Source organism: Felis catus, chromosome F2 (genome assembly GCF_018350175.1).
Source record: "Felis catus isolate Fca126 chromosome F2, F.catus_Fca126_mat1.0, whole genome shotgun sequence".
In the NCBI taxonomy this organism is placed as follows: domain Eukaryota; kingdom Metazoa; phylum Chordata; class Mammalia; order Carnivora; family Felidae; genus Felis; species Felis catus.
Genome location: NC_058385.1, coordinates 34,431,182 through 34,458,073, shown reverse-complemented (window position 1 = coordinate 34,458,073; position 26,892 = coordinate 34,431,182). Strand labels below are relative to the sequence as shown.

The 26,892-nt window shown below is 35.6% G+C and overlaps 1 protein-coding gene across 3 annotated transcripts in view; it reads left to right on the top strand.

The window, feature by feature from the left end:
* CNGB3 (cyclic nucleotide gated channel subunit beta 3) overlaps positions 1-26,892 on the top strand; it is a 149,046-nt gene that overhangs the window by 51,375 nt on the left and 70,779 nt on the right. For all 3 annotated transcript variants that reach the window (XM_023248539.2, XM_023248538.2, XM_045049867.1), the window contains 7 exons: positions 7,356-7,501; positions 9,539-9,691; positions 10,695-10,903; positions 17,124-17,174; positions 19,948-20,034; positions 23,513-23,577; positions 24,561-24,683. In XM_023248539.2, coding sequence (XP_023104307.2) covers positions 7,356-7,501; positions 9,539-9,691; positions 10,695-10,903; positions 17,124-17,174; positions 19,948-20,034; positions 23,513-23,577; positions 24,561-24,683 — 834 coding nt within the window. The remainder of the gene's footprint in view (positions 1-7,355; positions 7,502-9,538; positions 9,692-10,694; positions 10,904-17,123; positions 17,175-19,947; positions 20,035-23,512; positions 23,578-24,560; positions 24,684-26,892) is intronic.

Here is a 26,892-nt window from a genome sequence, read left to right as displayed (position 1 = left end):
AACAAAGTTAGGCACCGCTACATTTGTAGGCCATTACAATGTGATTCAATAACAATAGCAATAAATATCTTGGACACAACCTCCAACACTTATGGGTTAACAGAAGGAAAAATCTAGAGAGTGAACTGCTGGCCAGAGTTCAGAAACAAGTTCTGGAATCACAAATGCATTGTAGCACATTCTAGACAGATCAAGAATTTAGGTTAGGAAACTGCATCATAATATCCATATGTACATTTCCATTTGTACAAACTAATGTGTACAAACTATACCATATGCACAAGCAAAATGTGATAAACAACTCAAAATCTTCACAGCATTTAGAGGTGAATATGAGAGGGAAACCAAGTGAGGCTTGGTTGAGTTACAACTACACTGGCCCATATTTCCTTAAAATTTGTAGGTTTTATGGTCAACCACCAGATACATTAGTAAGAATCAGAATTTTGTGCTAATTTCAAGTATTTTCTCTCAGAAATTTATGCCTACAAGAATTTCCACTTATTCAAAGCAGGTTTATTTTCTTTAAATGTAACCTTTGAGAACAACTGTCTGAATATATCATTAATTATTGAGAAAACACAACAAACAAAAAAGACCTGCTCCTCTCTCCCCTCAAAGTTTTCCCAAATAGGAATATAATATTCTTTGTCCAATCCCTGTCTGTTATTCAACATATCTTGAATAGGAGATTTTAAAGGACTTTGATCAACTTGAATTTTTAAAAAGCATTAAGTCTTTAACGAAAAAAGGAATTTAATTCTTACTTAAGCATTAATAAGAATCAGATAAAGTTTGCAAAAGCCAAAGTTTATTCAAGATTTTACTAAAGGGAATAAATACCACTTTTAACTGAGTTCAGGAAATAATGAATGGAAATTCAAAATCACTTCGAGAACAGAGTCTTTGTACTTTTTTACAAAATACTTGTCAAGACAAAAATGACAAAATTTGCACAGTTTGTGTGCAGCATGAGACATGACTGATCTTTTCCAAACTCTTAGTTTCCCTGATTTTTGTGACATTTTTCTGTCTCAGATCTACCTCTCTAATTGCTACTTCTCAATTCCTTATCTTACGCTACTCCTTAAATGTCAGCAAATTACAAGGTTTGACCTCCCAATCTTTTCTTGTTCTATGCAGGCTCTTACCAGCAATCTCATCCACTATATAATTCCCACCATAGCCTCTAGAAAGGTGATCTTAGTTCAACATCTCCATCCAGCTCAGTCCTCCCTGTTTGAATTCCAGACACAAATTCTCAACTGCCTGCTATACATATATTTTAAAAAGACCTTGATTCTTCATTCACACTTCAAGTTTAACGTATACTGAATTGAGTGCATTTACAGTTATCTTACAACTTATGCCTCCATCTGAGTTACATGGCATCACAGTCATCCAGTTTGCTAACTAACTTTGTCACATTTGTCACAACAAATTTGTCACAACAAATTACCATAAACTGAGTGGCTTCAAACAACAGAAATTTATCCTCTCACAGTTCTAGAGGCTAGAAGCCTGAAATCAAGGTGCCTGCAAGTTTGGTCCTTCTGAAAGCCCGAGGGAGAATCTGGTCCACATCCCTATCCCAGCCTCTGCTGGTTGCCAGCAGTCTGTGGTGTTTCTTGACTTGTGGATACATCACTCCAATTTCTACCTCTATTGTCACATGGTGTTCTCCCTGTGTGTCTCCTCCCTGTCTTCACTTGGCCTTCCAATAAAGACACCAGTCATTAGATTAAAGGCCCACCCAACTCCAGTATGACTTCATCTTCACTTAGCTACTTATATTTGTAAAGATCTTATTTTCAAGGTCACATTCTGAGGTTCCAGTTGGACATGAATTTTGGCAGAACACTGTTCAATGTAGTACACTGACCAAACTTGAAATTTCACTGTTACATTAACCCACATATTTTAACTCAACTTTCTCCCTTCTTCCAGTTATACTTCTTCCACACCACAACTAATTATCTTTATTTTTCTCAATTATTTTTCCAAAATATAGCTAATAATGTCCCTCTTCTGCTTAGAATCCTGCTATGCTTCCCCATTGGTCTCAACTGACCTTTCAAACCAAATCATAGGTGATTTGGGATTTTACATTAAATGTTTAAGTTTTTATTATTCTCCACAGAGCAGCAACTGATACACTTTTTCTCAGGCTGTATCCTTTGCCTTGAATATTTTCCCTCTACATTATCAATCAAAGTGCCATTCATCCTTCACTGCAAACTCATTCTTAACTGCCACCATCCATTTCACCTCGTCAAAAGTAGTCACCCCTTTGCATTATACTAAAGCAACAACTTTAATGGGAGAATGGAGAATGGGTATCACTGGGTGTACATAAAAACTTTCCAAGAGTCTCAGTAAACACAAATAGTTTTGAAAGAATCAGTTTCAAGATCCACATCTTACGTATGTACTCTTTCTTAAAATTGATATCCTAGGGTACCTCAGTGGATCAGGTATCAGACTTCAGCTCAGGTCATAATCTCACGGTTCATGAGTTCAAGCCCCCTTCAGGGTCTCTGATGTCAGCACAGAGTCCGCTTTAGATTCTCTGTCTCCTTCTCTCTCTGCAGCCTCCCAACTCATGTGCACACGCACGTGCTCTCTTGCTCTCAAAAATAACAATAAATAAACAAATATAAATAAATAAGAATGATATCTTGAATACTCCCACAGACCACAAGTTTCTCTTTTCTGCCTCCCCTTTCACGATGGCTTTTTTCTCCCTTTGCAAAAGAAAGGCCTACTTCTAACCCATCTCCTTATTACTATGATGCATTCACCCTGGAGTGAGAAAGCTTCTGCAACCCCAAATGCAAGAACAATTGTCAAATATATGATTTTTTTTTGCTTATATCTCTGATTGAATTTAAAGAAATGAAGACTACCACTATAATTCGATTTTTTCATCAGCTTTTATTTTAAATGAGTGTTCTCTATACCCTTATCAAAAAAATTAAAACAGGAATAAATGTCACTCTAACAACTAATTTTTTATTCTCCCATAGATACATATACAAATTTTAACAGCCTCACTCATCTCAATAAGAGTTTTAATAAGACTTTCCTTCTATTTCTTTACTAAAATTTGTAAAATGTTTACATATTTATGTAAGATATTGTTCATCAAGGAATTATGAGGAATAATTCTTTTAAAAATATACATTTAGTAATATGAACAAGAAATATCAAATATCACTCAAATGAAGCATAGTTACATAAGGCATATCCATTGCTTCTCTCTCTACACCCGTTTGATTTTGTGTTTATCTCATGAAAATACATGACTTTTTATTCAGTCACAAAATTACCTAAAGAAAAATACATTCATAGCTTCTGCATATATGTCAGTAAGGGAGAAGATGAACAAGGATTACTCTTTAAGAGAGCTGGGGGAAAAAGAAAAGATGAAATAAATGGACATAAAACACTCAACTAATACAAAAAGAAAAATATATCGTAGTTGAAATATAGACATGCATTTGAAATGCTGGCATGCTTTCTAATATAATTTTCAGCACTTTAACCATGAGGTAGGTTTGCACAATAAAAACCAGTGTGATTAAGTGGCAATTATATGGTCAATTAGGGCTTATCGATGATTCAGGAAAAGAGAAAAAACACTCTCCTTAGGTCTTAAGGTTTGGATTAGATATTTTGACAGTTCGAATACCTGCCTTTACAGTTAATGATCCAGCAAGTCTCAACTTCACTTTTTATAGATTTTTTTTAGTGCACTGAGGCACATCACATAAGGTCAAACAAAAGGTTGGAAGTAGTGAGTTTATTTATTCAATAAGCATTTATTGAAAACTTACCTTGTCCTAGGTCTTGTGGAATATAAAGAAAACACGGTTTCTGACCTTGAGAACTTCAGTCTATAATGATATCATCTACATACATCTCTTCACACATCCCATATACACTGATGACCACCAAGGTGTTATCCCCAGAAAATGTCTTCTGGTAGGCACAAAATCCTATCACACAAGGTCCTACAAACATCTTAAATTGAACATGCACACACACACACAAAAACTCATTTTTCCACACACCCTCTATATACAAACATCTTTCTGAGTTCCTCATTATATTAATGGCATCTTCATGAAGCTAGACTCTTGTAATACAAACTTAGAAGTTATTCTTGATTTCTTATTTGGATTATTCAGAAGATCCAGAAAGATCAAATCCTTTTCTTTCTGGCTCTAAATTATTTCTTTAATCCTTCTCTTTTCCTGTAACAGTTCTAACCTAACCCATTCACTTGTTTCCTTGCGTCCATCCATTTACACTGCTCCTCTTCAACTCTGCCACTATTTCTGGGTCTCTAAAACTTCTATCTGCTCATACACCTCATTAGCTTAATACTCTACACTGGCTCCCATTAACCTATAGATTAATGTCCAAACTCCTAATAAATCATGTAGGAACCATCATAATCTGACCCCACTCACCTTTCAGGACCTAACCACCACCACTCCTACCACCCCTGCCACCTGGCCTCCTCCATATACTTACTCTGTTCCAGTCACCCCCACAACACTTGCTGAATGTGTTATGTTTTTTCACATTTCTGAACATTTTCTGAACATATTATTCTCAATGCCTCGAAGGTCCTTCTTTCATTTCTCTGTCAAAGGCCTTCTAAACATTTCAGACTTAAGATGCTTTCTCTGTGAAACCCTTCCTTCATTCCCCAGGCCAAGTTTAGTATGAACATAGCACTTTATACATATCTTTGTTATTTATTAGGTACTCATTTACATCCTTACTTCCCCCATTAAACTATGAACATCCGTAGGGTTACAGTCTAATTCATCTTTTTATTCCATTACATAAAGTAGAAACTCAACAGTCTGATGGATGAATAAACTCCTAGGCATACTAAGAAGAAATCTGTGAAATTATATATATAACACTTCTTAATCAGAAGAAAAAATTCTAGTTTTGTAGACCTAGTATCCCCTACTTCTATATTGTCTAAGATGTACCAGTCTTCCACTGCATCTCAGTCTTCGCCATTCTTGAGAAGGCTTTTAAAGCTTTTAGTGTGACACACTTAAAGATTCTTGATGCTGAGGGGTGCCTGGGTGGTTCAGTTGGTTAAGCGTCTGACTTCGAATCAGGTCATGAGCTCAGAGTTCGTGGGTTCGAGCCCCGTGTCGGGCTCTGTGCTGACAGCCAGGAGCCTGTTTCAGATTCTGTGTCTCCCTCTCTCTCTCTGCCCCTCCCTTGTTTATGCTCTGTCTCTGTCTCAAAAATAAATAAACATTAAAAAAAATTTTTTTTAAAGAATGTTGATGCTGAGGCAGGACTTTTGACATATAAAAGAGGCATAAATTATACTATGATAATAAGAAAGAAAGACACACCGATGGTCTGGGAATCTGTAAACAATGATAGATATGATATATTTCTGTTCGTGATAGAGTATGAAGATTAGTAGAGAGGGGCTCATACTAGGATTCTTTTTAAATAGAATCCACAGTGGGTGGTGCCTGGTGGCTCAGTCAGTTAAGCGTCCGACCTCAGCTCAGGTCATGATCTCATGGTTTGTGAGTTTGAGCCCTGCAGGCTCTGTGCTGACAGCTGGGAGCCTGGAGGCTGCTTAGGATTCTGTGTCTCCCTCTGTCTCTTTCGCTCCTCCACTCACACTGCCTCTCTCTCTCTCTCTCTCTCTCTCTCTCTCTCTCTCTCTCCCTCTCCCTCTCTCAAGAATAAATAAAGATTAATTCTTTAAATAGAATCCACAGATTACCCAGCTCCGATGTGAACCCCATCAGTTCCAGTTTGGAAGTGAGATGGAAAGGGGAGATATGGATGTGAGGAGGTGAGAATGGATAGAACCTATATGGGTCTGCGTAGACACAGTGTCAGACTTCAGAAGGAAGGTAGAGAGAACGAGTTAGAAGTCTGAGGAAAATCTGTCAAGGAACTCAGATCTTTATGAAGTATACTAATTCATATCTTATACCCTGTACTTATTTTTTGTTTGTTTGTTTTCTTAGAAGGGAAGTGCATTAACGCACACTAGATATATTCATTTTCTACTGCTGCATAAGAAATTATTACAAACTAGGTAACTTAAAACAATACCATGTAATAGCTCACACTGCCATAAGTCAAAAATCTGGGTGAGGCTAGGTTCTCTGTTTAAGGTCTCTCAGAGCTGAAATGAAGGTGTCAGCCAGGCTTGGCTAGTCTCTTACCTGGAGGCACCAGAAAAGAATCTACTTCCAAGCTCATTCAAATTATTGGCAGAATTCAGCTCCATGCGGTTGTAGGACTGAGGTCCTTGTTTTCTTGTTATCAGCTAGCCTGAGACAGTCTCTGCTCCTAGAAGCTTCATGTAATTCTCATGAGGGGGCCCCTTTATTCTTCAAAGCCAAAAATTGATAATGTCTCTCAAGTAGAATTGCCCTTATGCTTCAAACCTGTAACTTTCTGCTCTATCACCAGCTACAGAAACTCTCTGCTTTTAAAGGGCTTACTTGATTACATCAGGCCCATTTGTATAAATTTCTTACCTTTAAGTCAACTAAGCTATATAGCACACACAAATTATGAAAGCAAAATCAACCATATTTATTGTCTCCAGGATTATGCAGGACAAGTACACCAGGGGGCCACCTTAGAATTCTGCCTACATCACGATCTCACAGTTTGTGAGATCAAGCCTGCTTCAGGCTCCATGCTATCAGGCCTGATCCTCTCTCTCCTTCTCTCTCTCTCTCTGTCTCTCTCTCTCTCTCTCACTCTTGCTCTCAAAATAAATAAATAAACCTTTTAAAAATATAGAATTCTACCTACAATGCCAGGGTTTCTTTTTTTTTTTTTTCTTCTAATGATGCAATTAAATGTCAGAATCACAGTCCTCAAGATCTAATAGAGTCAAGAATGGACATTTGTTATTTGTGGATTCTAATATTTCATTGGTAACCAGCACTGTTCCATCAAACTTAATTTTTTTTAATATTTATTTATTTTTGAGAGAGACAGAGACAGAATGTGAGTGAGTGAGGGGCAGAGAGAGAGGGAGACACAGAAGCAAAAGCAGGCTCCAGGCTCTGAGCTATCAGCACAGAGCCCGACACGGGGCTCGAACTCACGAGCTGTGAGATCATGACCTGAGCCAAAGCTGGACGCTCAACCCACTGAGCCACGCAGGCGCCCCCATCAAACTTAAGTTTTAAATTGTTCTATTCACCTGTAGAAAGGAGCAAATAATTGTCTGAGATCTATAAGGAGTGTGAAAAAACTTAATTTCTCCCTTGTATGTACTTCTTCATGGATCCATCTCTATCACCATTTTTGTCCTCATTTTGTCCAAAAAGCAAACCACATGAAGCCCCTGTTATAAATGAGTATGCTGATGCCCAGCTACACAACTTGGTGAGAAGGATGCGTCAAAGAACAATCCTCTACAAGAAAAAGTTGGCAGAAGGAGATATATCCTCACCTGAAGCCAGCCCCCAAACTGGTAAGCATTGTTACTCAAAGTACTGGAAAGAGAAAAGTTATGAAGGGGCATGTATTTTCAAATATCTTAGCTTGGGTTCCCCCAAAAGCAGACCCTGCAACAATGATTTAAGTACAGATAGTTTGTATTGAAGGTGATCCAGGAAGGTGAGAGCAGATAAGAGAGATGGAGATAGGAGTTAAGACAATAAAGATGTATTGATGAGATGGCTTCTTCTGTAGGCCCTAGGACTTGATCCAGCTGAAAAACTATGTGGATCACACTTAAGAATTCTCCTGAGAAACCTCCACACTGTTTTCCAGTGGTTGCATCAATACATATATTCCCACCAACAATGCACAGGATCCCCCCTTCTCCACATCCTCACAACCACTTGTTATTTCTTGTCCTTTTGATACTAGCTATTCTGACTGGTGTGAGGTGATATCTCATTGTGGTTTAGAATTGCATTGGCGTGATGCTGAGTGATGTTAAGCATCTTTTCATGTGTCTGTTGGCCATCTGTATGTCTTCTTTGGGAAAAAATGTCTATTCAGGTCCTCTGCCCATTTTTTAATCAGATTGTGTGGAAGGTTTTTTGGTGTTGAGTTGTATAAGTACTTTATATATTTTGGAGAAAGAAGCTGGGGTATCAATCCACCAACTGTTTTACATTGGCTGAAGGTTGTTGCTGGGGCATGTTGCTAAGTCTCCAACACTTTAAGTAAGCCAGCTCAGAGAAAACCCTGAAGAAGAGAGACACAGGGAGCCCTCTGCACATGACCTCTGGACCCACCGTATATGATATGAACAAGCCAACAGCAATATCCACGATAGCAAGTTTTATTGTAAATATTAATTAAGAATACCCTTTATACACAAAGCATTTATTATAAAAATATAAGAACACTATCTGAATATACAACATAGTAGAGAACATCAATAAACTAATCACATGGGGGGCAATCATCAGCTTCCCTAATAATTTCAGAAATGTGTTTATGAAAAATTAATAAATACAATAAAGTAGAGCACAAAAGTGATATATATTATGAATACATCTTTATAAAAATATTTATGTATATATATAGAGAGAGAGACAAAAGTAGAAGAAAGGTTGTTTAATAACAGTTAAATAAAAGTTAAACTGTTAACATATAGAGTTAAGGGTTTCCTTTATAAGGAAAATTCTGTATAAGGTAAATTGGATTTTTAAAATAAACTACAGGGGATCCTGGATGGCTCAGTCAGCTAAGTGTCTCACTCTTGATTTCAGCTCTGGTCATGATCTCAGGGTCAGGAGACCGAGCCCCACATTGGGCTCTGCACTGAATGCAGAGCCTGCTTTGGATTCTCTCTCTGCTCCTTCTCTGCTCATACATGTTCTCTCTCTCTCTCTCTCTCTCAAAATAAACAAATTATCATTTTTTAAATAAGTAAAAAATAAACTACATATTGTATAGTAATTTCTTTTTGAAAATAAAAGGCAGTCATTGTATTTTGATAAACATATGTTGAAAAAATATTTTGAGCTTTATTTATTCATAACTTGAAAGATATATGCAAAACCCAAGAAGCATGAAACTAAAACCTTTAGAATGATGTAAATTTTTAATTTTCTTTTCAATGTAAACCTAAGGACTGACTTTATGCTACAAAATATGTAAGAATTAAGCTTGTACTTAAAATATCCTATTTGTGGTGTGCCTGGCTGGCTCAGTCAGTAGATCATGTGACTCTTGATCTCAAGGTTGTGAGTTTGAGTCCCACATTGTGTGTGGAGATTACAGTAAATAAATAAAATAATATATCCCATTTGTAACACCTGTAGGATAATTTACTAGTAAGCTTTAAATCTGTTTATTTCCAAATTCCAGTATTTTCCTTACATGGATATTGTCATTAATGTCACTGTTTTCAATGTCAAAACATGCTTTGTCTGCCTATATTGAGAAGGAAAGATTCTGAAATGTTCTGACTTTGAGAAATCCAAGCTTTTTTTCATTTAGCTAACCTGACTTCTTAAAAATGTGCTTATCTCTTTTTTCCCCTATAAAGCAAAGCCCACAGCTGTACCATCAACACAAGAAAGCAGTGCTAAGCTAAAAGAAGAACATTACTATCACATATTGTGTTTTAAATTCCAGAAGATGCCTCTGACAGAGTATCTAAAGCAAATTAGACTTCCAAGAAGCATAGATTCATACACAGGTACCATCAAAGGGTGAAATTCTCAGTGGGAGGGCTGGTTATTATCAAGAACTCATGTAACCCAAAGTCACCAATGACTTCCTTTTTTCCCTAGCCCACATTCTAAATCTGTCTAGAAAGCAGAACATAAACTATATCAAATATGCAATGGACTGTTTGCGCCTCTCTGGTGAAAGCAAGAGATAAAATATTCCTGCCTATTTTTAAAATGTATGCCAGAATAATGTGAAGTAAAGTAAATGTATAATCACCAAAATAGATGATAGATAGATACATAGATAGATAGATACATAGATAGATAGATAGATAGATAGATAGATAGATAGATAGATAGATATAAAAAGCAGTCCAGGGTCTATTCTGTCAGTAATTACTTCTGAAAAGAAAGCTCCAAAGTATTCAGCGATATGTACACCCACACCCCTCCCTAAAAAAGTAATTATAAAGTATCTATCTTCTTCCATCCTTTCACATTGTTAATTATTCTAACTGAACAAATCCCTTCCTGTGGCCTCCCTCCAGCAGAAGAAAGCAATTGTGAAAGGACATGGACTGTGTTAATGGACCGATTCTCTGCCCTCTCACATCAGCCATACTCATTCAGGCAAGATGTGGCCTTCTTGTCTACCTGCCCTGGGTGATCCTGAAGTTTAACTCCTGATGCAGAAAAGGCTTACTGCCGCAGTTATCCAAACAAGGCACCTCTGACTTCCCCTGAGTCTCCTCTTCCTTGATCCATATAGCACACTTACCTGTGGGGACAGACTTAGCATGGCCACTTCTTGGCAAAGAAGAAGGCCTTTCTCCAACTTTAGAAGAGCTGATAAGATCACTCAATATCCCTTGTAAAACCCAGTGCTTTAGACTCTAAAGGCAGAATTGTACTGAATGTTAATAGAACCTTTTACAGGAATTTTCTTATCTCCAGAGGACATTGCTCCAACATTACCATTACAAGAGAGTCTTTTTTAATGCTTATTACATGCCATTTGGATTTTTCTAGATCGACTCTATCTCCTGTGGCTCTTGCTTGTCACCATTGCCTATAACTGGAACTGCTGGCTTATACCACTGCGCCTTGTCTTTCCATATCAAACACCAGACAACACACGCTACTGGTTTATTACAGACATCATATGTGATATCATCTACCTTTGTGATATGCTATTAATCCAGCCCAGACTCCAGTTTATAAAAGGAGGAAACATAATAGTAAGTGGGGCTGGGGAGAAGCAGAAACTGACAAATGAATATCAGATTGGACAACAAAAAAATAAATTAACAACATTGTTTATTTAATATCTGACTGTTTCTGTCTGTATGAGTCTTTAACAACTAAAAACCACCAGTATAACAACAACAACACAACCCTTGAGGATTCACTGTGTTCTGGGGACCATGCATCTCCCTGTGCTTTAGTTTCCTCATCTTAAAAATAGTAATAACAATAGTACCTTCACAATGTTGATGGAAAGACTAAATGAAATGATGCATGTAAAGTGCCTCGAGCTATGTCTGATGCCTCATGAGTGAATTTATTTACGCTGCCTCACCTAATCCTTCCAGTCACCCTATAAAGAAGATGTTATTGTCAACCCCATATACAGGAGATGAAACTGAGGTTTGGAGAGGGTAGATGATTGCTCAAGGCACAAAGCTAAGAAAGTAGTTGAGACAAGATTCGAACCTAGACCTTTACTCCAAAACCCATGTTCATTACAACTGCACCATGTTGGTTCATGTTGGTAAGTTTTTCAGACTTTGATAATATGTGACGATAGAAAGATAATACCAGGTCTGAAATGTCAAAAACATACACGTACTTTACCTAAATAATGTAAAAAAAAAAAGTATGAATTATCAATGCAAAAAGAAGTAATTTAATATATATTTCTCTAGTAATCAAGCTTCATATAGTCCACGAGGCAGGTAGTTTCTACCACATTGGAATCTACCATTCACCTCAATATTTTTTTTAAATAAGGCAGGTATTATTTCACACATAAAAGTCTACTCAACCTCCTCAGGAGATAGCCTGATGTTGTTCGAAAGCCCTAGTCTATAAGATTTTTAGGACACAGACTGTATCCTGTTTTTATAACTGTATAGTCAGCACTGAGCACAGCACCTGTACATAGTACAAAAAAACAAATCTAAAGTGTTAGGCCTTGACACTTTGGGAAAACCTAACTTAAAAAGAAGAGAAAAGCTGTCATGACCCTTTAAATCAGCATAGATTCACTGCAATGTCCAATGTAGTGGCCACTAGCCAGATGTGTCTGTTCAAATTTCAATTTCAATTAATTAAGATTAAATAACATTAAAAATTCATGTATCCTAGCCACACTATCCATATTTTCAGTGCCCAATTTTCATTTGGCTAGAGGCTACCATATCCTAGAACACAGAATATTCCCACCATTGCAGAATGTGGTATTAGATAGTACTATAACAATAAGCCATCAAGTTCTTCATCAAAAGAGCCAGACTGTAAGTAGGAAACCACACAGCCTGCAGACAGGTACAAATCACAAGCACAAAAAACACACCAGTTGTTTTGTGATTTTTTTTTAATTAATATGGCATCTACTGGCTTATACTGTTTTCACTCTTCCACTTTCCAGACTCATCACATCCCAGTTCTCATCATCAAATGCAGTGCTTACCTCAGAAACTAGCATTCTTACCCTTAGGAGAAATTATCTTCCCTAGATTTATCCTCAGTATTGAGAGAATTTCATAAGCAATCCTGTCAGTCTAAGACAGAAACAGGAGAATATGTTTTCACAAGCACATACCCAAATCTTAAAGCCTCTACTCTCCAGCCCCTTCCTCAACTAACTAGAAGGATGCCTCCTTTCCAACTGGTGTCCATGTCACAATCTCTGTGAGGGTGGCACAGAACAGATCCTCCAGTGGATCTGTCACAGTAGGAAGAGCAGACCAGTGGAATATATGGCACCGTGGTTGAAACATATTTTTAAAGAACAGAGGTGGGTTCCTTCATCTCCCAAATATTTTCTTTTGAATCTCCAGACAATCTTAAATTATCAAAAAGCTAAAAGGAGTAATTTTGGTTATTGTTGTTTTATTTTAGAAAAAAATTTATTTGCTGAAGAAATCCTCCTATTATTTGAAAGTTTTCATAGAAAGAAATTCTGAAGGCAAGAGCTAAAGCTGTAACAAAAATCTATTCAAAATATTCCTTGTGTGGACTTCAGAGCACTAGTCAGCTCACCAGCACTATCCCCAGAGCTCACTGGCAGTTTGATGAATGATGATGATGGTGTACAAATAAGAAGTAAACAACACACAAAAAAAGAGTGCTAATTTCAACCTCCATTAGATGCACAAGGGGGGAGAAAATCAATGTTTGACAAATGGAAAATGACAAAATCAGTAAGGGGAGACTTATTTTCAATTTTCTAAAAGGGCTTTACACACAATGGAGTGTTAAAAACAAGAAAAATAACCAATAAAAACACACTCAACGGACTCTATTTAAAATGCATTATCACAAACTACAAATACAGAGCAGGAACTAATTGCTTTGTTTGTTCAAAAGAAGTTTAATGGTTTCTTTAATTTAGGGTAGGTAGTGTTAGCCTTTGAAACTTGATTACATTTTGGTAAGAAGACTATGCAAGGTGAGAACCCAAACTAAAGATCTAACTACATTTAGCTATCTCTGCTACCTTTGGTGTACAGAGACAAATTATTCATTCACTCATTCATTCATTCAACAAACATTTATTAAATACTTACAGCCAGGTATTTCAGGGCTGGAGAATGGGAATATTAGTTCCCCAAGGCCTTGAAAAGTAGGTAACGAACAGATTGAAGTGCTAAAGGCCACAATATAGGGAACTGGAAGGGTTTACAAGTTTTTCACAGCATTTATTTGCAATATCTTTATTCTGAAAATTGTGCTATTCAAATAGAGAACAAAATTTTGTATCAAAGACCAACTCTCTTGCTGTTACTTTCCTTTATAGACTGCAGAAATAGAGCTGGAAATGGCAATGAGGATTACTGAGATAGGAGACTCTCATACACACAACAATGCTAAACCTACCAATCACAGCAATCCATGGAAATGCTCAGTGCCATCTAGTGACAATGCCAATCAGGCCTGCCATTATTGTCAACCACTTTTGGCACTTCATCTTCTCAGTTACTCTTTATAAACTGACCTAAAGAAAATTAATCACTCTCTTCTCTGCGCTCTGTATACTTTATTCATAATTCTGTTATTTAATTGTTAAGTAAAAATTGGGTTAATTATGATATAGTAGAAACAAGCAGACCGGGGTCAAATTCCATCTCTGAAATTTAGTAATAGCATTATTTAAAGAAAATGCATTTACCTTTCATCCATAAAATGGGAATTATAGTACCCACCTCATAAACCTATTGTGAAGAATAAACAATGTGTACACTGAGGCCAGACTCTGGAGTCTAAAAGATATACAGTAAGTTGTTGAATGAATCAAATGAATGAATATCCACACATTTAACTTCCCTTATTGTCTCCTATTTTTATATGTAGCTCTCTTTCTTACCTGATAATAAGTTTCTTGAGAATAAGGACAGTATTCAATTCATTTGCCTATTTTAGGAACTCAGAGAGTATATCCAAGAAATGTTTGAAGGAGTGAATGAATGGCAAACTTGGTTCAAGAATCTTCTTTCCTTGAATAATTATTTAATCTGCATTGTAGTTGTTTCAGATGATATTACTATTTTTTGAAACATTTCTATCTGTTCTATATGAAATTATGGAGTTTCTATGAATTATTTATCAGAAGAAGTAAATATAATCATACCTGGGTAAAGCTTCTTCACAAACTATCTGTTGGAAGAGGATTTAGGTGCAGTCAGCATATCTATCCTTCATAAAGTAAGCCTCCCCTGAAAAAAATGTTGCCGGCATAATGACAAGGCTTAAAAGAGAGAAAGAGAATTAAATAGGGCAACATTTTTTAAATAAGTGCCTAATTGTTAGCAGTAAGCATGCAGATCCTCATACAACTAATAATACCTAATTTATTTAGTGCTCCAAAGAAAATTTTAGAATCACTAGATGGCATTTCCTCTACTATAACAAGTTTTAGTTTCATTTACATTTATTCAATTATAGGATCATAAACAAGCCTAAAAGTAAAGGGATAAAAGTGCTAAAATCATTCTTCCAAGGTTGGAGGAGAGGGTGGTATTTTATCCTCATAGCACTTGAAATTTATCTGTCAGTCCCAGATGAGCTTTGAAAGAGATGACTGATTTTACTCAAGCTCAGTACATGATTCAACTTAAACTACTGTCTAGGTCTTACCAGTGGCTAAATAAGTCATTGTGTTTCACAGTAAAATCATTAGATGAGCATGTCTTATATTTTTTCTAATATATTTCTGTAAGATACAGTATATGTGCATGGGTAAAAATTATAGCCAAAAAATGTGAGGGGAACAGGAATTGGTGAGTTGGCTAACCAGTATTTAACATTGCTTGGCAGTAGTTTAAAACTTCTGAGCTTGGACAGTCTGGATGATAACTGTTAGAAGACACTGCTTCCATGTGTCCAAATTACAATACTTTGGTCAGATCATTAGTAATACATAGACAATTCCTCCCTACCTATAACTAAAATATAAGAGTATAAATCCAGTATTAGCATTAATTCTTTTAGATCTGAAGAGTGACAAATGCTTCTTCATCTATCGCTTATCATATATTTATTGGGCACCTACTATGTGCTAACTGTTGCATTAGAAACTGGAAAAAGAAGACAAAGATACGGACCCCCTTAAGTAACTCACCCTATGAAGGACAGACAAAAGGAAAATGGTGAGGTTTTGTAATGTGAGTCATGACAGAGGTGAGCCCTAGGGGTTATGAGGTACAGAGAAAACCATGTGAAGGAGAGGACACCTGGTCCAAATCTTGATGAATGAATTTCCATTATCTGCACATCTACATCCCACAAAAAAGGGAAAAAAGATAAGTTCCAAGCTCTGAGAATAGCATAGGCAAAGTCACGAAAGTGAGAAACTCTGATGCATCTGAGGAACTGCTGAATAAAGTGGATATGGGATGCTGCAGGAGGTGAGTGAGACAAAGTAGAGCCTTATAGACTATGAAAGGGAGTTTTTTTTTTAAGTCATGTAGAAACAGAGGATTTCACATAAATGGTGATTGTTAAGTAATCTGATTTACTGAGATCATCTAGCTGCAATTATAGAATGGATCAAGGGGAACAAGACTATGGCAAAGAGACCCATGCCAAAAGAAGAGAATGGAAATCAGAAAAGTGTAGGAAGAAGAATCATAGAATTGGTTTCTGGTTGGATGAGGACTGAGGGAAAATGAGTGGTCTAGGATCACTGACCAATATAGATGAGGATGCTCATAGGATACTCAAGAGGAGGAGGTGGGAGGATGATTAGGCCTGAGGGGAATGAAGAATCATGATGAATTCAAGTCTGATATAAATTAAATTTGAGATAAGCAGAATTGCTAAGTGAAGAAGACAATAGGCAGTTGTTTGTCCACACAAACAACTCAATAGCTCCAGAAAGTGATATTAGATGGCAGTAGATCTTTGTTAGCATCAATGTACATGGGTATATTTGAAACCATTTAAGTGGGTGAAGTTTTATAGGAAGTAGGTATAAAGAGGAGGAGAAGAGAGCTAAGTCCTGGGGAATGTTGCCATTTAAATGGCTAGCCCTGGAATTAAAGGGGAAAAAAGTCACCAAATAGTTAGAACTGAAGACGTAAATGAAAAATGGCATTACAGATTCTTTGGAAAGAAAAAGTTTCAAAGACAAATATCAAATTTTTTAGTCATCTCTTGATTCCTTGATCTGTTTATCCACTCAATAAGTATTTATTGGATTCCTAGTATATTCTGGTCACTAACTATATACAGTTGCTAAACAAAGTCAACCCTGTCCTAAGATAGATTATCATTTAATGGAATACACTGATTTTAAATAAATGAGCCAAGAAATATGTGTGATTTCAAAACATGGTGAATGCCATAGAAGAATACAAGGATTCCCTTGGTGTGATCATTAGGACGTTGTTGGTGGCATTCATATTGGTCGTCTTAATGGGATGAGAAAAATGAGAGCAAGTCAAATTGTCACCAAATTGCCATGGATCAAGGAGGAAATTTGAGGGAAGGATGCAAAATAAAGCAATGTAGGCAACTTCTTTAGAAGCTTGAGTGTGACAAATAATAGATCAATAGCAAAAACAAAACAAACACCAAAGAAGATTTTTATTCTGTTTTAAGAGATAAGAGGATAGAGCATATTTATGGGCTGAAGTTACAAGGAACCAGGAAAGAGAAATAGGTATATATATTTATCACAGTGAGAAAAATAATTGATGAAATTGGGTAAAATTAATTCAAAACATCACATTTCAGGTGGATTCAAATGAGTTAAAGACACACTACAGGAGTTCTACAAAATTTCAGGTAGGTGACTTACAATTTCAAAATTGTGCAAGTTATCCATTGCCATTTTGATTTTAAGTCCCATCTACAAATTTCTTTTTTCAAAATCTGCTTCTTTTTGAATTGTAGCTTTTGTAACAAAGTTTATACAGATGAAGTTCTATTAAGCAAAGGCAAACCTGAAGTTTTTGCTTCTCAATAATTACATGGTATACTTCCTTGAATGTGCAGTTCTTTATATGCATCTTTATCAAGCACAACAAAATGTTAGTGCTCACATTTAAATTCTGAATAAAATATCAGTAAAGAAGTATGGAGTGTACAGTAAAATTTTGGATCATGAGTAACTTGTTCTGTGAGTGTTCCGCAAGATGAGCAAACATTTCTAATAAATTTTAACTTGATAAACGGGCAGTATCTTGCAATATGAGTAGTACATGATCCAAATGTCACATGATCACAACTGAGCCAATGGTTCTTGAAATTCGCTTTGATATACAAGTGCTTGGGATTGCAAGTGTGTTTCCAGAATGAATTGTGCTCAGAAACTAAGGTTATACTGTACTTTGTCTTATTCATATAGAATGCTAGCCTCCAATTCACATACCATGTTGTAAAAGTCTGTCAAATTGTTCTACTCCTATTTCTTTGTTGTTCATATAAACAAAATAGAAAAGAAGCAATTATTTATATAATATGGCACCCTCTTTCCTCAAATAACAATATAATTGTATGTTTTTTCACTCATGATTATTTACACCCAAATACTTTGTTATCTTTTATTTGTCCCTCCTACCTTTGAGAAATATAGATTTGGGAGATATCCAAGCTTACCTGACTTGTGTAAGTCGAACCTCCCATTTGAAGAACACTTCTGTGGCCTCGAATTTTTTATAAAAATACAAATCTGGGTTTAGGAACCCTATTGTCCCCATTGGCAGTCTATGGTGATTAAAATCTCTTTCAATTTGTTTTTATCTCCAACTAATTTTCTTTGTAAAAATTTGCCACATACTTAGACATATTCATAATCTATGCTACTTTGATGAACTCCACAAGAGGATGTATATTCTTTTTAAGTGTCACAAAACTTATTCTAAACTCTTAATCACTGTCTTGAATTTGAATAAAGGCAAATTAACTCATACATTTAATGTGGGTTTACAAATGTAAAATTCTACATTTATTCAATTGTGGTCACTCATTTTGAATTCTCTTAGCACATCCTGCTTGTCTAGTTATTTTTGTGATTCATTATTCCACTATTAGATTGTTAATTTCTTGTGGACAGAAACAATATTTTACTCCTATTTCAATCCCAACATGTTTTGTAAAGTGCCTTGTACAGAGTTCAGTATTGGTCAATTCTTACTCTATTCAATTTTCTACAATTCAATGAGAAATAAATCATCTTTATCTAACACTAGCGTGTTAATATCAAACACAGCTAATGACTACATAGAGAATTAAAGTGGGCAGTTGAGCAATTGGATAGACAGCAAGTAAAAAGACCATAATTCTGACATATTAGTTCTAATAAATTTATTTTAAAGAATTTAAAAAGATTATTATGATTTGAGCCAGAAAACATGAGTGCTGCAATAACACTAGACAAGTTAACAAGTCTATGCTCCTGCTTTTATACTTACATGACATTATTTTAATAGCTGTTCTGTATTCGTCTCAACTTGCTACAAGGCTCAATATCTGTAGGGTAAAATTAATGAGGTTTGAGGATATGATATAATTTATAAACCAATACTATCTGTAAAGAATTTGTTTGTAATAGCCAGTCTGATTAATTTAAACTAAAAGTTTCATTTCTCTTTAGTAACACTAAGTTATTGTGAAATTCTGGTATGCAATTAATTACCTCAACTTTCCATTTCATATGCCTTACAAAAAGCCCTTAACTGCTCTTAAATGTTTTAAATAAATTAAATGTTTTTTAAATTACTCTATTTTTCAAAACTGTATAAAAATTAATGAAAATGAATATATCTTACTAAAAGGATTTCTTATTGTTATCATTGCAATCAGGAAAGTATGCAAGTGATGTTGCCATTTTGCAACTGCCAGGATAATAGAAGACGAGAATAATTAAATACATGACATATTTTAATATATATATTTTTTGAGCTATAATAATACTTTTAATACTTTCAACTCCTATTGGAGTTGCTGATTAATTGTAAATGGGACTGGTTCCTTTCCTCTGTCTCAGCCTGCACAGTGTCTAAGAGATAGATTTCATAGCAGTTTATTGTTAGCAATACCATCCCAAAGAGAGAGCAGTAGAGAGAACTGAGGTATCTGGAAGAACCACCAACAGTATAATCAGGCCTGAATACTGGAGTATTGGCTGAAACATAAAAATATGCAGCTGCGTTTAATGTTCAATGGTTTCTAATAAAATCAAGAATTGACTTGACTTTCAGTCCAAAAGCCCCGTGTTTAAAACACTATTAAAATGTATTTTAACATTAGCAACCATGCCATCTCTGAAGTATATGTGACAGCTCAACAGAAATTACAGAAAATGCAGAGCCTAAGGAGAGCTCAGATGCATGAAAGTGGAAATGAAAAACATTGGAAGTAGACTACAAAATAGTGTTGTTATTTTCATGGTGCTAATATACCTTTCAGTGACACCGGGCATACTTAACTGAAGGCAGTTTTGTATTAAACAACAAATAATTCATGGTACCCAGTCAGCTCTTACATATTGGTATAAATCGATCCATGTCCAAAAAAGCACATAAATACAATGATTGTGAATATGTTTTTCCAACAGCTGGATGTTGCATCAATAATGCCATTTGATGTTTTCTACGTCTTCTTTGGGTTTAATCCAATATTTAGGGCAAATAGGATATTAAAGGTAAGATAACTATATTTAATTTCTTTTTATAATCTTGAAATGATTTAAAATGTCCTAAAAGTATATTTTTAATTTTTCCCAAACTGTCCATTTTTCTGCCCTTATCAATGCTATGAATTTTAAAACTGAATGAAGGAAAAACATCATTGTTTCTACTAATGGAAGTTGTTTTTGATTATTCTATGTCTCACAAGAGGTATTTTTATAATCTAAGATAGGAATGCCTTTGTACTTCTACATACAACTATAACTACAAATGAATCTTTCATAATTATATTCTTTCCCATTTGTCCTTTTTCATTAGATGGTCACTGAATACCAGGAACACAGGCAGTAAAATGATAGATTAGATTACCTTTAAGTTATGTTACTCATCTGTAATTCTAGAAGAAAACCGCAAATGCTTTTTGCATAACAGAATTGTTTACATATTTAGATATAACTCAAATATCCACCAACAGGGAACTAGTTAAATACGTTGTAGGACACCTATATAATAGAATACTTTGTAACACAAGAAAGAAAGAAATAAAAAGAAAGTTTTGTATGAACTTATACAGGAAGACCTTAAGGATAATTTTTTTAAAATCTAGTTACGGAATAGTTTATAGAACATTACTAACTTTTCTATAACAGAAAGAGGAAAATATTCCATTTCTTTGTATTTATATTAACAGTGAAAAACTACCAAATGAATTTAATAAAAATGGTTAGCTGGGGTGGGGATGGAAGGCAGGAGGGAAAATTAGAATGAATAGGGACAGGAATGGGAGCAAGACTTTGAAAGGCATATGTTTCCTATTGTTTTTAAACTGTGGGAATGCATTACCTATTCAAAAAGATTCTAAGATATAAAAATTTTATAACTCAGCTTCATCAGGCACCTAAAACAAATCTGAGGAGAGTCAGGACGTGAAATTTCATGTAAATCTTTTTTTTTTTTTAATTTTTTTTTCAACGTTTATTTATTTTTGGGACAGAGAGAGACAGAGCATGAACGGGGGAGGGGCAGAGAGAGAGGGAGACACAGAATCAGAAACAGGCTCCAGGCTCTGAGCCATCAGCCCAGAGCCTGACGCGGGGCTCGAACTCCCGGACCGCGAGATCATGACCTGGCTGAAGCCGGACGCTTAACCGACTGCGCCACCCAGGCGCCCCGTAAATCTTTAAAAATAGCAACAATAATGTATTCCCAAAAACAACCTTTATAAAAGGAACACCAAAGATTTTATAAATTTTAAGTGGTTATCTGTCTCACATCTTGGGAAGACAATACAGCATAACCTGGGGACATGGTGGAGCCTGACAACAGCAGCAATAGCAGCAAAAAAAAAAAAAAAAAGCAGCTGCTCTTTGTTGAATACATGCTTGGGGCTGCAAACTTTGTCAAACTTAATATTCGTGACACCATTTATTCCTCGAATAACTTCATTTTAGAGATGAGGATTAGCAGGGTGAAAAAATGTAGATTCTATCACATGTTTTTGACTCCAAATTTTTTACTGTAATCAAATTGGCAAATAAACCTCAACCTGAAAGGGCTTTCCTTCCATGCTCATAATTTTTGAGTTTTTTTTTTTTATTTTTTTCAATGTTTATTTATTTTTGAGAGAGAGAGAGAAAGAGACAGCCAGGGAGGGGCAGAGAGAGAGGAAGACCCAGAATCTGAAGCAGGCTCCAGGCCCTGAGCTGTCAGCACAGAACCCAATGCAGGGCTTAACTCACAAACTAAGAGATCATGACCTTAGCCAAGTCAGATGCCTAACCGATTGAGCCACCCAGGCACCCCACCCATAATTTTTTTCAAGTTGAAAGAGACTTTCCTTTATATTTTAACACATTTAAGACAACTCTAGAGATTTCTGGTTTCACCTTGGAATGTGGGTCTAGATTGGAGCAAAACTTAACCTTTCCAAGCAACTTAGCAGGCAGGCCATCCCTCATCAAATGTCTAATCACGCATGAAAGTTGCCAGCGATTCCCGCTCAGAGATAACCAACTTTCCAGGAAGACTCAGGTTCCTATGGATTTGGGAGTTTGTCTGGCATTATAATAAAAACTTATAAAAAGCCAACTCTTTACACCTCATCTCTGTATCTCTGAGGTGTCCAAAGACTCTCTATATTCAGTAGCCTTTTTAAATATAGAATACCCTGAAAGTCAACATTGATCTTGTTTTCATAGCCCAATAGTCTAGTCATTTCACAAATAAGTGTGTCATTTTAATGCACAATTCCCTAGGAAAAATTTCATTTCTCAGTCTCCAAATTATATATGAGAATACAAATTAAAAATATAAATTTTCTCTACAGTGAACACTGAAGCTAAACTTAAAAACACCTTTGTGCAAATTTCTATTAAGAGCACAATAAACAAGTTACCACAAATTGAAATTATCTCAACTGAATGAGGGATTTTTCCTACTTAGGATTCTGGAAAAACAAGTCATTTGTGTGTATTTCTAGGTAAACAGTGATTCCTATTATATCTGTTTTGTAATTTTAAATGTTCTATTGCAGTCATATTTACATCAGATCAATTTTGAACTAAATAAACCATGAACTGAGTAATATTCAATAATCCCTTATATCTGTAAGATTCTGTGAGTCTTAAATTAATAATTAAATAATTAAATACACTAACTTGTATGGATGCAACTGCTTCAGGAGATATGTTGTCTTACTGTTCCCATTTTACAGATGAGGAAACTAAGATACAGAAATATTTAGTGACTTTTCCAATGTTGCATAGTTGGTAAATGGCAGAGGTGAGATTGGAGTTTGGCTCTGGATTTCATGCTCTTCCTCTTGCCTTTTACTGCATATAGTAATGAAAGAGGAGTTCATGTAGGGTGTATGAGTTAAGATAGAAGAAGATGTAAGCAGGAAGAGACCTTGAGGGAAATAGCAACTCTGGATTACATGCATGTAAACTCACTGTACCTCTTTGAAAAATGTCAAGAATAGCTAACCAATGCTACTATTACTGGACTTTAAATTTTGTTGAAGTAAATGCTCATTTAATGCAACTTGCTTAAAAATAATGCTAGTGTTAAGGAACTGGACTTAACACCTATTTATGACTTCAATATATTATATTATGCTTTTCCTATTTTAGTTGTGTCTTAGGGTGAGTGTGATTTTAATTATTGTAAAATAGAGTTCTGTTAGATGCTTTAAAAAGAAAAGGGAAAGAAATGTTTTTAAGCTTGATTTTCAAAGACATTACAAACAAGACTGTAACTAGAGAGTAGAAATAAAATAAAGCAAGAAGCACTGGGAGTTTGCACCATTCTAAAATGTACTGACCAGAGGAAGACACAAGTAAATAGACTCTTGTTGTTTGTTTGTTTGTTTTGAAGACTTATGAATGGAATTATTTTAAGTAGCAAATAAAATTTATTTTACATAGTTTGATTTAAATATATGTATTTAAGATTAACACACTTTGGGATTTCTTTTGTTCGTTTTCTACATAGTACACTTCATTTTTCGAGTTTAATCATCACCTAGAGTCTATAATGGACAAGGCATATATCTACAGGTAAAGTATGACTCAGTATACTTCCAGGGGTGGCAGAGAAAGCAATGGCACAACAGTTTAGCCCGCATTTGGAAAGAAGATGATATCCCTCTGAAAGAAACAGAATAATCTCAAATTTTTGGTTATATAAAATATAGGGTTATGTTCTAAAACAGACTTGAATATTTTGAAGTGAGATAAAAGCATGAAAATCATATTAGATTTTATAAGAATATAGGACTAAAAATAGAATGTATTACCTGCTTCAGTCATAACAAGTACAGATAAATGTGTTCCTTCACAAATTGATTCTGCATCTTTCTCATGACAATTCATCTTTTTTAAATGTTTATTTTTGAAACAGAGAGAGAGAGAAAGACAGAGTGTGAGCAGGGAGGGGCAGAGAGAGAGGGAGACAGAATCTGAAGTAGGCTCCAAGCTCAGAGCTCTGAGCTGTCAGCACAGAGCCCCATGTGGAGCTCAAACCCATGAACCCTGAGATCATGACCTGAGCAGAAGCTGGACACTTAACCGACTGAGCCACCCAGGCACCCCAACATGACAATTCATTTTAATCTGAATTTCATTCATTTGCTGCCCTGAACTTCACTTGCACAGACGACTTCTAGTCACTATTAATCGTAGCGTAAAGTCCCACGAGCTTTTCAGAGATATCCAGTTAAATCAGCGTGGCGTATTTTATGGGACTCAAAGTGGAGAGGTGACCCTCGAGGCATGTCTTTCAGGGAGTTGATTCATACCATCTGTGAAAAGAGAGGAAGGTTTTTTTTTTTTTTTTTTTACACTCTGTCAGTCCCAGTGAAGACATTGCAGTTAGAAAACATGCAATGGCACAATCATTTTATACTGTACTAACGAGAGTTAACAGTTCACAAATTTAAAGCAAGGAGATTCAGTGGAGACTTTAAGAAAAAGAAAATGTTAAAATAGGCTGTATTCCAGAAACAACATGAGCGTCTCTTTGCATTTATTCTCCTTGGCAGAGTCATTCGAACAACTGGATACTTGCTGTTTACTCTGCACATTAATGCCTGTATTTATTACTGGGCGTCAGACTATGAAGGAATTGGAACTACTAAATGGGTGTATGATGGTGAAGGAAACAAGTAAGTTTTAATTTGAAGGAAACATGGATTCTTAACTTTCTGTTTCAGTGTACATGTTTCCTTAAGCTAGTGTTTTTGAAACTGTAAGTCACAATCCATTAATAGGCAGTATGTTTCTAAGTGAAAGAAAATAAAGCAGAGGAGAATAAAATAGAAAATATCAGTCTGTCATACCTAGTAGATGTGTGTGTGTGTGTGTTTGTGTGTGTGTGTGTGTGTGTGTGTGTGTGTGTGTGTGTGTGTGTGCGTGCATCCTGGGTTGACCTGGGAAATGCATTTCTTGCTCTGGATTATGATCAGAAAAGTTTGAAAGCCTCTGCTTTAGACAACTGAGTGATAAGATAACTTTTAATAACTCCAGTGCTGATTGTTAGTAATGAACAATGTTAATTATTTGGAGGTCAGGTGAGGTAGCTAATTAGTTTACCACTGAAGGGTTTTATGGGTTTATGAGTCAGCTATAACAACTAACTCAATTAAATACTTACAGAGTAACAAGGACCATAAATTAAACTTGACAATTAGATATGCAAGTATCACAGGAATAAAAGAGATCATTTGAAAAATTTAGGGCAGTAGAATCAGGACTCAGGAATGGCAACTAGGTTATTTAATAGTGAGATTTCCTTTTGGTAGATACAAGAACCTGGCATAAAGTAGACTCCCCTAACTTTCTGCTCCAATGAAGGGACATTGAGCATATTATAAGGCAATGTCCTTAATGGAAAAGGGCAGGTCCCAGCATGACTTTGAAGAGCAACTCACAGCAGCCTTGGGAAAGAAAGCAATTATAGGAGTGAAGATACCTCACAAAATTACACACTACCTAGAGTGAGCGGAATATGTGTGAGGGATTAAAACAACATTTTTTTGAACTTTTAACCAGAACTGATGTTAGAAATTTAAAGTCAGAAGGCTCACTGACTGGGAAAACATATCACACACACACACACACACACACACACACACACACACACACACAGAATATCTATTCCTGGAAAGTTTATAACCAAATCTACAAGTAATTTCCTTTAGAATGTGGATTAAGTATATATTTAGTTTAATATAAATTATGAATTTATATAGAAAAATGAGTAAGGCACCAACTGTATTAAATAATGCCTAAAAGTGAGTGTGTAATCTAACATTATTAGCAGCCTCAGTCTGATAACGCTTCTTATCAAATCAGCAAGATAATAGAGATGCATCAAAATGCCTTCCAGAAAAAGTGGAACTAACTCTCTTTTCACACCTGGATGTCTCTCTGCAGCATTTCTAGAGACTATATCTTGTTCCCAGGCCTAGAACACTGTTAAGTATATTAAAACACTTACTATATGTTAAGTACTTAAAGAAGGCAGGGAAGAAGAAAGGAAGTAAGCAAAAAGAGGTAATGATCAGATCTGTGTTATAACAAGAAAAAAGAAACCAGCTTCAACCCATAAGAAATTTAAGCTAATGTTTGCTAACATTTTAGACTTATAATTCCCACTCTAGTGCAGACCAGATATCCAAAGCACCTCTTCTCTAAAAGACAAAATATATTATTTATAATTTTTGTCATAAAATTACTTGTTATAATATACATTTCTAAATAAATTACAATAAAGTAGTTTTCAATAATTATTGAATTCTCTACAAAGTAAAAAGAGTCTCCAAAGTCTAAAAAATAAATGTGTATAATAACTTGGAGCAGAATGGTGAGATAGCCACTGTGGAACAGAAATAAAGAACATAACTTCTTACTCAGTAGAAGGGGGAAAAAGGAATGAAAAAAATAAAAAAATAAAATTTCAACAAGTCCAAAAAATAAAAAAAAAGGCAAAAACAAAGTAAGGAAGTTCTGGGGAGAAATATAGAAAATAGAAAAGCAGAAAGGCAAAACAACACAAAATAAGATAGTAGAAACAACTTAAAATATACCAATAAGCACGGTAAATTAATATGGACTAAATTCACTAACTTAAAGAGATTGCCAATTAATAATAGTCAGAATAGACTTTAAAACAAAAATGATTCTAGGGGTGCCTGGGTGGCTTAGTCGGTTAAGAGTCCGACTTCGGCTCAAGGTCATGATCTCGTGGTTTGTGAGTTTGAGCCCCGCGTCAGGCTCTGTGCTGACAGCTCAGAGCCTGGAGCCTACTTCGGAATCTGTGACTCCCTCTCTCTCTGTCCCCTATCCGTTCATGCTCTGTCTCTGTCTCTCAAA